Source organism: Epinephelus lanceolatus, chromosome 18 (genome assembly GCF_041903045.1).
Source record: "Epinephelus lanceolatus isolate andai-2023 chromosome 18, ASM4190304v1, whole genome shotgun sequence".
Lineage (NCBI taxonomy): Eukaryota > Metazoa > Chordata > Actinopteri > Perciformes > Serranidae > Epinephelus > Epinephelus lanceolatus.
The window spans coordinates 25,527,917-25,540,325 of record NC_135751.1 but is presented as its reverse complement, the minus strand read 5'-3'; the positions used below and the strand labels follow the sequence as shown (position 1 = coordinate 25,540,325).

Genomic DNA, 12,409 nt, shown 5'->3' with positions numbered 1-12,409 from the left:
TATCTTTAAGGTGCATGTTTAATCTCAGCAAGTCAACATTTTTACTTAAGATTTCGGGATTAGTACCTTTTTTTGGTCAGTAAATTAGATTTCAAGTAAAAAGTCTAAATTTGACTATTTATAATGTGACTCAGTATTTCATAGTGTACCTCTTAAGTAGAGATATAGCATGTAGAGGTCAGTCGCTATCATGGTTCTTATCACTGGAAACCAGCTAAAGAAATACTGATGGACATGTTTTATAAAGATAAATATATTTGTGTTCAGAAAAGGTTAAAAAATGTAAAAAAAGGGCCAATATGCACATTGGGAAAGATTATATTTAAATAACAATATTGAGAAACCATTTATTGCCAAAGACTTTTTCAAGAAGTTCATTTTTTAAATAAGTTTATTTTAAATAAAAGTAGGTTGTCTTTAACCATCTAGCACTCTGTACAATGCTTTTCTGGTGCAAAATGGTCAAAGACAAGCTACTTTCATTTAAATAAAATGATAAAAAAAAAAGAAAAAAAAACTCCTTCAAAACCTCTTTTGCAATAAAAGGTTTCTCAATATTTACAATTAAATTAGAAATTTTGCCAATGTGCAAATGGGCCCTTTTAACATTTTTTAACCTGTAACACAAAAATACATATTTTTATCATAGACTGTATAAAAATAAGGATTTTTATAAAACATGTCCATCTGTATTTCTTTAATTTTAATTATATAGATAATAATCTTCCATTAACCAAAGAGTTTGTAACAGACTTATAACAGTAACAGACGGAGGCGCATTATCTTGACGTTCTATATCATCTTTGATCTGCTACACGGCGCAGTGGATTGTGGGTAATACGTCAGCCCGCCGCCATATCTGTCTTTCTGTACCGGCTGAAGGAGAGAACCTGGAGTCATGAGAGGAATCCGGTCTCTGAACAATATCCCCGTGAGTCCCGTGTTTTCTGAATATTATCCGAGCTGTGTCACCGGCAGGAGCTAAACTCTGCCCGTAACGGTCCTCGGTCTGTTTGTAAAGAGCCGCCGCAGTTAGCTCCAGTTAGCCTAGCTGGCTAGTTAGCTTGCTAGGTGGCTAGCTAATGCAGGATTATCTAACGTAAAGCTTTTGCCTGCACGGTCCATGAGTCGCTCACATGAATTACTTATTTTCAAGTGAAACGTTAATGCGAAGTATTTTTGTAGTGTAACAGTGTGTTAGTTGGGTTTAGCTTTGTCGCTTGTTGTAGCTTCTTGTGGTTCAGCTGGATGCAACCTGAAGGTCATCTCCAAACTAGCCTGTCTTAATTATTTTGATCGAGGTGTCTGGAAGGAAACAACACCCCATATTTGGTCATAGTCTCATGACATCCATGTAGTTTACTGTCAGTTGCTCCAAGCTTTGTTTACAGGAGACATGTATGTGTGGCTTTAGTGTACAGAAGTTGCACGGGTCACTTTAGGACAGCCTACACTGACGCACCCAACTTGACAGGCTGTCAGTGTCTGGCATGCCATAGATGGAAATGGTCATATAGTGCATACAGTCATTATTCTTTTGGTTGATGGGAAAAAAAATCAAATTAATTGTCTGTTGAGTTATTTACAAGTAATTGGTAGGGTTTTAAGTCATCACTTGTGCCAGTGCTTTTGACTTTTTTGCTGACAAAATGTTAATAACTCAATAATTAAATCGTAGTTGATGAGTTGTATGACAATACAGCTTATAGATAGTGGTAGCATTACATCACAGACCTTGATTTTTGGCTCAAGACCCCTTGTCTAAATTAGAGTTACCTCGGCTGTGTGGGTTATCACCAGGTCAATTGTTAAATGATTTTCCTTGTTTAATTCTGAATAACTTGTAGAGACCATAAAAGGTAAAATTGTCCAGTAATTTAGAAGAAAAAACACAAAGGAATCATCATATAAACCAGATTTTGAGCAGCAAAATAAACATATATTAAAGATTTAGTGTGTAGGATTTAGGGGAATATACTGGCAGATATAGACTATAATTTAATAAGTATGTTTTCTGTAGTGTAAAATCACCTGAAAATAAGAATAGTCGTGTTTTCATTACCTTAGAGTGAGCCGTTTATAAACACAAAAGGAGCAGCTCCTCACCCAGAGTCCAACATGTTGCACTGCCATGTTTCTACAGTAGCCTGGAACGGACAAACCAAACACTGCCTCTCGATCGGGCCATTCACGTTTCAATGTCAGCAACCGTAATTAGCAGCTCCTCTGCGATGTGGCAAACAGGGTTGTAAAAAGACTGATTTTTACCGTGGAACTGCTTGTCAGTGTTTTTACTGGTTTAAATCAGCTGGTCCGTTTGTTTTGGAGACGAAGAGACCTCTGTGGATAATTTGGCTCCTGGTTAAAACCCTCTGAATGTCTGGATTTTTAGTTATCAGAGAGAAAAAGCGATTTGTAACGTGAAACTGCTTTATTCAGCATTTTTACCAATTTTAATCACCCGGTCCGTTTGTTTTGGAGAGGAGCAGACCTCTGCAGATAATTCAGCTCCCGGTAGAAATCTCTGAACAATGAGCATTGGAGGAATCCTAACTGGGAGCTCAGGCTTTGCACATGGGAGAAGTTTTAGCTGGTTGCAATCGGCAATTCTCACTGCTAGATGTCGTCCACATTGCTCCTTGCACCACTGCCGAGGTGCCCTTGAGCAAGGCACCGAACCCCCCAACCGCTTGGGGCGCCTGACCAAAGGGCAGTCCCCTTACTCTGACATCTCTCCACTTTGTGCATGTATAGGTCCTGTTTGTGCATGTGTGTGTCTTTCGGACCTGTGTGTAATTGACAAGCAAGAGTGAAAACATTGAATTTCCCGTCAGGGGGATTAATAATGTAAATAAACTTAAAACTTAAACTTAATGCAAACATTTGCTGTTGGTCCTCTGTTGACCCCTCTGAATTATGGCAGGGATATAGGTGTCTCTCAAGCACTCGTGCTTATAGCCGCGTGAGGTACGTGACAACTGTTACAATGAGACATTAGAGGTCATGTTACTCTGGGTGAAGTTTTTTTCTGATCTGATGTCAGCCTGCTTTTGTGGAGTGCTATCACTTGAGTAAGTGGAGGAAAGTATCCTTCTCAAGTTGACCTTACTGTTCACACTACTTGAAGCTGTACTTCTGTCAAACAGAAACACTTTTAGCTTTAGTCAAGGAGAGTAGAAGAAGTTCAACCAAAGAGGATGCTCTCGGGGAAAAAGTTAAGCAGCTGCTTAAGAAGTCACTCATCTTCAATATGGTGTCACTGCTTCCCACAGAAACGTTGCTATGCCGCTGCCAGGAGGAGTGAAGCTCTGACTGAACCCCTCTCGGGCCGTGCACGTTCCTCAGCTGCACCTCTCCCTCCCCAAAATGTCCAGGTGGGTGCTGCTCTGGTCTACATGTGAAAAACTGTTGCAGTCTGCAGTTGAAGTATAAAATACATACTTGAATATGTGGTTGCAAGTTTGCGGTAACATTTTTTCGGTTGCTTCAGGTGTCCAAGCTTCCAAACGGTCTGGTGATAGCATCGCTGGAGAACTATTCCCCCCTGTCCAGTGTTGGTGTGTTTGTGAAAGCCGGGAGTCGCTATGAGACCATGGAGAACCAGGGCGTCTCTCATGTGCTACGACTGGCATCAAACCTGGTAATTTTTTTCTTTTCTTAACTGCTCACTGTAGCGGACAGTTGGCTTTCAGTTTGTTTCTATTTCTTGTATCGCCAGCATGCAGCAGGATCTTGTTGAAACACTTCTGTTTGTTTTGTAGACTACTAAGGGAGCGTCTGCCTTCAAGATCTGTCATGGAGTGGAGGCACTGGGGGGCAGCCTGAGGTCAGTGAGGATACGCTCTGCACATTGTACACACTGACAGTCCATGCATTTCCGGCTATAAATAAACACCAGTGTAACCATAGCCCACCACATTGAACCAACTGTGTTGTCATGTGTTGTACCTGCAGTGTGACATCATCAAGAGAGACAATGGTCTACTCCGCAGAGTGCTTAAGAGATAACCTGTAAGTGCAGCCATCTCATGTCAAGCCTGTCATGTTTGTTTTTACTTACTCCTCAGTTTGTGTTAATGTTTCTGTATGTGTGTGCAGAGATTTATTGTTTGAGTATTTGGTCAACGTGACTGCAGCTCAGGAGTTTCGGCCGTGGGAGGTAAGCGAACTGACGTCCAGGGTGAAGATCGACAAGGCTCTGGCCCAGCAGTGTCCTCAGATAGGTTGGTACAACAGTTCAGCTCCTAACTACCCGCTTTTTCATTGTGGGAAATAAACAGCCACAGAACTTTGGCCTTTGTGTACTATACAGCAGTGGTTCCCAACTGGTTCAGCCACGGGGTCCAGATTTCTCCTTAGTCATTAGTTCAAGGTCCACACAGTTTAATACATCCGGTGTCATACTTGCATTTGGCCATGTCGTCAAGCTAGTTTCCTGTCTCTGTCAAGTAGCTGTCCATTAGTCACTCACTTTACAGCAGGAAATGGCACTTCAAAAGAAAAGCTCAGTGCCAAAAATTCACTGTACTTTAAAATAAAGTGTTTTTTCAAACTTGTCATGTTTGCAAGTCACTTGCGGTCCATTCAGAGTGGACCTGGGACCCACTTTTGGACCATGACCCACCAGTTAGAAACCACTGCTATACAGTATATTGAGTTGCTCTTGCTAGCACGTTTTTACTTGCACAATGTAGTGTGACGTGTATCCATTTCATGAACGTCAGGTCTGTTTACCTCTGTCATCTCTGCAGCAACGTTACCTTCACCTCTGATGTTAGCGATCAAAGTACTTTTGCGTCCTTTAGTTAGTTGGTGCTACGTCACTTTACAGTTAGCTTCATACATATTATTAATAGTGTTTACTGTTTGTGTTTGTATATAGTGTTTTGAACATTTAAATAATCACCTCAGTCTTAAATTAGCAAGGTTAGCCTGTCAGCTAACCTAGCTGGCTACGAAAAAGAAGAAAAAGCACTGTCAAGATTATGAAGAGGGCGGCAGCTCTACGGTGCTTTAGTGCTTTAGACGGTTCATGTCAGTAAATAATATATTTTTAGCAGCTCTTAAGAGAGCTAAAAACAGAGCCGTAGCGCACTAACGTTAGCTAACCTCTGAAAATTAGACAAACGTTGGTGCTACACTGAGTGACTAACGTTAGCTAACTGATTGTCGTCTAAGACACTGATGTGATTATAAAAATGTTCAAATACATTATATACAATAATGAACAGTAACAACTTATGCCCTGATGAAGGCCAGTGAGCATGGCCGAAACATGTTGGTGATTTTAATGTTCATCATGAACTAGCCATTTAATAAAGGCCTTTTAACTTTTGCACCAGAGAAGAGTTGCCTTGGATTTTGTTTTTTTCAAAATGAACAGTAACACTTTTAACAGTGCTAACAAAGCTAACTGTAAAGTGAAGTAATGTTAGCAGACTTAAGAATGAAAAAGCACTGCGATCACTAAGGGTGGAGACAGACGAAGTTACAGTGCTAACTGTAAAGAGTGTTGTCTGTTTACTTTGTGTCTACTCGACAGTAATGTTATTACTTTCACCTCCACCCTTAGTTCATCCTTCAGTTAGCTAACGTTATCTCACTTTTCACAGCTAGCTTTGTAAATATTGTTAATGGTGTGCACTGTTTGGTTTTGTATATAGTGTTTTTGATCATTTTCATAATCTCCTCTAACTGTTAGTGGTGTTAGCTAGTCTCTCACTTTAGCACCAAAGTTAGTCTGTTTCTTTAGCTTAGCTAATATTTAGCTGCTATGGCTCTCTTTTACACTCACTGCTTGGAAGAACTGCTAAATGTATTAAAGTGACTGACGCACACCGTCTTGTGAGAGCCAGCAGTAAGGTTTCGCAGAGGTGACTGTCCCCTTCATAAACTCGATGGTGCTTTTCTTTATTCTATTAGCTAGCAAGATTAGCAGACTGGCTAATCTTGCTATGAAAGTGATCAAAAGCAAGATAGACAAAACAAACGGTAAATACTACTAGCAAAATGTACAAAGATAACTGTGAAATCTGAAGTTACTAATGTGAGGATAAGAAAAGGATCACTTCTGTCAAAGGTGAAGGTAACGATACTGTAGAGATGAAAGGAAGTTAACAGTCGTAAAGTTCAGATGTTCGTCACACTACTGCAGGTGGAGAATAATGGATCTATCTGACAAGTCCATAATTTACCGGCAGTTTCTTTTTGTCTTAAAGCTGCAAGTAGATACATCGTGGGCTGTTGATTCTCTGTGGGATGAGTTAATTGTACATTTATCTCATTTATTCTTACATGCTAATGATGTGTCAAAAATCATTCATCATCTGAGACCTCAATAGAGTTTTATAGATGTAATGTTTCCTATTTTCTCCCGCAGGTGTAATTGAGAAGTTGCACGAAGCAGCATACAAAAACGCCCTGTCCAACTCTCTGTACTGCCCTGACTACATGGTCGGTCAAATCACCCCCACACAGGTACGGATCCTTGATAGCAAGACATGTAAATCTACCTAACATAACCTTTCATTCTTCGTTAGTCTGTGCGTAGCTTTTACACACGTCTCCTCCTCCTTATCGTCCCCTTGTAGCTGCACTCATATGTTGAGGACAATTTCACCACTGGCAGAATGGCTCTTGTAGGACTAGGTGAGTGTCTGCTCATGCTGTGTAGTCTGACTGCGTGGTTTTGTCACATCCGCTCTCCTCTCTGACGTGGCTTCTTTTATCAGGGCTGCATTTTAGTAGTATGTACTCTGAAATCATGGTCATCACGTTAATGTAAATAAACACTCTGTGTGTGTGTGTGTCTGTCTGTCTGTCTGTCTGTGTCTGTGTGCGTGTGCGTGCGTACTTACGCTCCTCTCAAATGTCTTTTTGGCCTCTGCCCAATGGCACAGAGGTGTGTGTCAATACAGTAAGCCAGCAGTGATACTGATGTGGATTTTTGAACTTGTCATAAGGCGAACGGTACAAGTGTCAGCATGCCTGAATGACGACTCAGCCTGCTCTTGTGGATGTTTCTATCCTGGGAATGTGCGGCATTTTTCAGTTCATCAAGGTGCTCTGTGTTCCACCTCAGTTGTATGTTAATGTTAGTTTTGTCTGGTTTATGCGTTCAGGTGTAAAGCACTCCGTCCTGAGGCAGATGGGAGAGGGGCTCCTGAGCGTCCGCAGTGGGACTGGAGCACCTGTGGCTAAGGCTGTGTACCGTGGAGGTAAAACTCATGTTTAAATCATAGACTGTACAAAAACAAGTGGATGTAGCCACCATGACATCACCCATTGGTTTGTGGACTGGCGCTTTGAAGCCTTGAATGTGGCATTTTGTCGCCATCTAGGCTTTTTTCAGCCAGAAGTGACCATATTTAGATGAGAGGGTGGAGCTGGCATGGATACACCTTGCTGTTCCTCTGTCCTGATTGACAGGTCGCCATGGTAGTGACTTGTCAGTCACAAGGGGGACTATAATAACGAAAATGAATATCATGTTGTATTGAAGAAGACTTGAAACTAGCAATTGAGACCATAAACTCATCAGGAAAATGTTTACTAAGGGAATAAATGAAGTGCAAAGTAGGGTCATTTTCTCCCAGCCTCCCTAGTGGCCATTAGATGCATTGCAGGTTTAAGTCACTTCCTCATCTGATTCACTTTTCAGACTCTGAGGCTACGTTGACTTTTTTTATACAGTTTTTGATTTGAAAGCGACATTAAACTCTGTAAGATTCATCACTGCGTTATTGTCATGATGCTGTTTTTTGTGTGTAGGTGAGCTGCGGGTGCAGAATAACGACGACCTAGTCCATGCACTGATTACCAGCGAGGGCGGCGTCACAGGTAGTGCTGACGCTAATGCCTTCAGTGTGCTGCAAAGGATCTTGGGATCTGGGCCACATGTAAAGAGGGGCTCCAACATCACCAGCAAACTGAGCCAGGGTATTGCCAAAGCTACCACACAGCCCTTTGATGTAAGTTTTAAAAAAGAAAAGGCAGAGTTATATGGCATTGTTTTGACAGTCTGTCCCCTAATGTCAGATGACCTCTGGCTGTCTTTCAGGCCACAGCCTTCAATGCCTCATACTCTGACTCTGGCCTGTTTGGCGTCTACACCATCGCACAAGCTGACTCTGCAGGAGAGGTGACTGCCAAATTCACTCCTTCCAAGACAAATTTAAAATGTGCAAAGATGCCAGAGTCTGCATTTCACTGAAGTGTTGCTTGTTGCTGTCCTCTGTGTAGGTGATCAAAGCTGCCATCGCTCAGGTGAGGGGTGTGGCTGAGGGAAATGTATCAGAGGCTGATGTCACCAGAGCAAAGTGAGTCCTGGGCAAAGTGGGACACAGAGGTGAAATGGTTGTGTACTAAAGTATTATGTTGTTGACCCTGGTGTGTGTTTGACTTCCCTGTGCAGGAACCAGGTGAAATCAGAGTACTTGATGTCAATTGAGGGCTCTGACGGCCTGATGGAGGAGATTGGTGCGCAGGCTCTCACCACTGCAGCATACCAGCTCCCTGACGCTGTTCTCCAGGCTATAGACGCTGTCACCCAGGACGATGTGGTCAAAGTGAGTGTCTCCACTGTAAAGATGGTGAAACTGTCAATTTTGAACCTTTACGTTAAATGTAGCTGCTGAACATTTAGTAGCTAAAGAGACAGGTGTTTGTTTCAGGCGTCAGTGGAGACCAAAAACAGAACTAAAACACGAGTAAATATTGGACTTGCAGTCATCTGATTGCCTAGTCTGGGAACCAGATGGATCTGCAAGCTCATGTTTCAGTTGTTCTGGCAGATGTCTTTGGTTCCATCTCCAGTTCAGATTTCTAGCCAGCCTGGCCGAGATCAGACCAGTCGCAACTGTTTATCCAAACCTAGCTTAGTAAATAGGAGCAATGTGGAGGCATTTTTTTTGAAACACCCAAGATGGCTGTTGCTGATGTGAAACCTTGTATTGAAGTTTTATTTTTGGACTTCTGACGGCAAAAATGACAACACTTGTTCATAGCCAGGTGTCTCGCACATTCAATTATTTGTGACATTTTGGAGCCGAACCATTCATTAGGCACACTGTTAGAATATATATACTAATTCGTTATTCAGAGCACCACACCCTCGGAGCACAGAGCGTACTTTGGGCACAGACGGAGCAGCAGAACGCCATCCTCAGTGAAAGGGAAATTTAAATGTTATAATTCATATAAAAATAGAACGCTGTATTTCTTAGAGCTCTCGTTTTAGTGTTGCCCATCGTATGTTCAGCCTACTTTAAATGAAACCGACTGTGTTTCCACCTCGCTGTCCATCAGTGGATCGTCGGCTACCGCCACACAGATTCTATTGTGTGGTAAACACTGCACAGAAATACTGACGCTACACCATCACAGCTCATATTTGCATGCTGTAGTATGTATACATTTGTCTGTCGCTCAGCCCTTCATCACGTGTCATGTTGCTCTGATTGACTGTAAGTCTATCCAATTGCGTCCAGAGGGATTTCGGTCTATGACTAACTGGCATTTGTAATTTGGTCTGGCAATGTCAGGCTACAAAATGCCAGAAACATGTGTCCAATGAAAGTTCATGTTGCTCCATGTCTGCTCACTGTGTAGATTGGAGCTGCCTGGTTTTGCGTCTGTGTGTAGTGACCTTTTTATTAAGCTGTTTATGAGTAATGAAAAAATAAATGCAAAGGAAATTAGGATGTAAATGCAGAAATGGGTAGTTAAAGTAATGTAACTCTTAATAATCTAAGTCTGCAGGTGTTTTAATCAAATTTCTTTTATGTCAGTAAGTGGAGTAGAGTGAGTTGAAATGTATCTATAATTAATGTAAGTTGGAAATAGTAGTAAAATTCCCCATGTTCCTTTCTTTACAGGCTGCGAAAAAATTTGTGGATGGCAAGAAGACCATGGCAGCAAGCGGACGTCTGGTGAACATGCCGTTTGTGGACGAAGTATGAATATAATATTTGAGGACGGTTGATTTTAACTTGGGCGTGTTGCGCCCGGCTGCTTAAAAAGGAGAGAGGACCTCAAGGCCACAGCCTCCTGCAACAATTCATTTGATGTCACCAATCATTTGTAGTCTGTCCCGCAGTAAGTGTAAGCACCAACAAGAAGCCGGAGAATCACAATGCAATTTCTCTTTTGTTTTTTGTCAATTTAACTGTATATCTATGTAAATTAAAGACAGTAATAACAAGGGGTTGTTGCTTGAATTTGTATCTTGAAATAAATCCGGATTCACAGAGGGTTTTTAGTGCTGTATCAGGAGTGTGAGGGTGGTGTGGTGGTTAAAAAAGGCTGTTCAGGCAGCAGGTATTTTTAGCACATAAAGGTGATGGTCCATTTATCAACCAGTAGGGGGCCCCAAAGGCGCAAACATGACTTGGCAGGATTGAAAGTTGCCTTTAATCCAGTGTTGCACATCCTATATTTAGGTTGAAGCAGCCTTGTTTTTGCTTGTGCAGCCAGTGCAGTAGCTGCAGAGGAAGAGTTGTGGAATAAGTATTAAGTAAAACTGGCAATACCAGCTAAATGTACATAAAGAATCAAAATAAAAGTACTCATGCACTGGCCCCTGTCAGTGTGGTATTATATGTTGTGGTATTGTAGTATGTTGCAGCTGGTTTAGCTAAGATCCATTCTACTGTAGCTAAATCATAATGCATTATATAAGATGCTCATGTGTTTTGTGTGTAAAATATTAATCTGCAGAGCAGCTTGTTACTATGGCTGTCAAATACAGTGAAGGAGAGAGTACAATATTTCCCCTCAGAAATGTAATTACACACAGCCGTTGAGTAAGGTGTGCCCTAAATCTCCAAATACACTCATGGCCAAATTAATGCTTGGTGGCCACAGGGCAAACAATTTGACATAGTCCAGAGTGCTGCTATGATGAAGTCATACTACTATGTTGTCTGTGCCAGTTTGTTTATGGTAAATTGAATTATGGCTGCAAATCATGATTATTTTCACTATTGCTAATGCTGCTAGCAACTATTTTGGATTCACTGTTTATTGATAAAATGTCAAATAATGTTGAAACATGCCATTTGCAATCCTTCAAAGCCCAAGGTGAAGTATTGAAATAGCTTGACCCCAATTTTGTTTCAATTTGCAGTCATAAACCGCAAAAAAACAGTAAATTATTCACATTTCAGGGGCTGGAACCAGTGATAGTTAACTTGATAAGTGAACAACTGATTATCAAAAATTCAACTAAAAAAGGCTTTTTTGAGGGCAATATGCTTCACATAATGTTAAAATAACAGCAAAAGTCTTAGACCTTTGCATTGCACCATTGCAGCATGTATGTGGTTTATATCCTTTACCTGTTTCATATGAGCTTATTTATATATGAAGTTTTTATTATTTTATTTTACCTTGCACCTCCATTTGGTCATGTATGGGCTTAGCGCACTTTAACATATTCGCTCTTGTTCTTAATTTTTGTATGTGGTGAGTAGGGGACTTAAATGGGTGGGGACTTTTTAAATGTTTATTCTTTAAATCTGTTGAAGTGGATCACCCAGTTTTTGAAATTCGTATGTTGTATTCCTATGGTCTAAGACAGTCCAAAAACATTAGTAAACATGAACAACTCCCCTCCAGATCCAAAAACTAGAGTGCTAAATCTCACATTTGTGATGTCATAAGGTATGTAGTCTGGAGCTCCTCCATAGATAATGTATTGGGAAATTTGTTGTAGATGAAACAGAGCACCCAGGGGATGTTACTAGTATATAGGTGCATTGTATGTTTCAGAGCTGAGAATACTACAATAGATTAAAGCAGAATTTTATATCCTGTGACAACAAGTTTGAGACTTCTCTGGTTTCTGGCTTTGAGAGACAGTCGTTCACAAGTACAGATTAAAATTTCCTAGACCATAGAGATAACATTGGAATTCTTAATTTAGGTGGGGTTACTATTTAAAAAGCTTGAAAAATGCTATACAAAAATAAATAAATAAATAAATAAATGATAATAATAATGATAGTTTGTTTGAGACTTCCCTGGTCTCTGTCTTTGAGAGAGAGAACTTCACAAATACTGATTAAAATTTCCTAGACCATAGAAATAACATTGGAATTCTTAATTTAGGTGGGGCTACTATTTAATAAACTTGAAAAATGAAGTACAAAATAATAATAATAATAATTATAGTCATAGTAATAATTATATTTTTATTCTTATTTTATTCTTATCATTATTATCATTATAATTTGCCACAAACAGGGCGACTCAGGACATCATACACCCCGTTTAGTGCAATATATAGTATCGCGAGAAGTGAACGAATGCCCCCCCCCCCCCCCCCGGACGTGAAGACACTGAGTTGTGTGTGTGTGTGTGTGTGTGTGTGTGTGTGTGTGTGTGTGTGTGAGTGAGTGACGCTGCGTGG

General features: G+C 40.7%; 1 protein-coding gene across 1 annotated transcript; it reads left to right on the top strand.

The window, feature by feature from the left end:
* Positions 1 to 801: 801 nt before the first annotated feature.
* Positions 802 to 10,201, top strand: uqcrc2a (ubiquinol-cytochrome c reductase core protein 2a). Its single transcript, XM_033645894.2, has 14 exons — positions 802 to 931; positions 3,273 to 3,374; positions 3,491 to 3,640; positions 3,762 to 3,826; positions 3,955 to 4,011; positions 4,099 to 4,223; positions 6,380 to 6,477; positions 6,591 to 6,648; positions 7,122 to 7,217; positions 7,771 to 7,970; positions 8,060 to 8,140; positions 8,242 to 8,318; positions 8,414 to 8,567; positions 9,876 to 10,201. The coding sequence occupies exons 1-14, from the start codon at positions 899 to 901 to the stop codon at positions 9,957 to 9,959; spliced, it is 1,380 nt and encodes a 459-aa protein (XP_033501785.1). The 5' UTR covers positions 802 to 898; the 3' UTR covers positions 9,960 to 10,201.
* Positions 10,202 to 12,409: the final 2,208 nt, after the last annotated feature.

Coding starts and splice junctions, on each gene's coding strand:
- uqcrc2a (XM_033645894.2), top strand. CDS start 899: ATGAGAGGAATCCGGTCTCTGAACAATATCCCC. Junction 3,641..3,761: donor TACGACTGGCATCAAACCTG/GTAATTTTTTTC, acceptor TTTGTTTTGTAG/ACTACTAAGGGAGCGTCTGC. Junction 4,012..4,098: donor GAGTGCTTAAGAGATAACCT/GTAAGTGCAGCC, acceptor ATGTGTGTGCAG/AGATTTATTGTTTGAGTATT.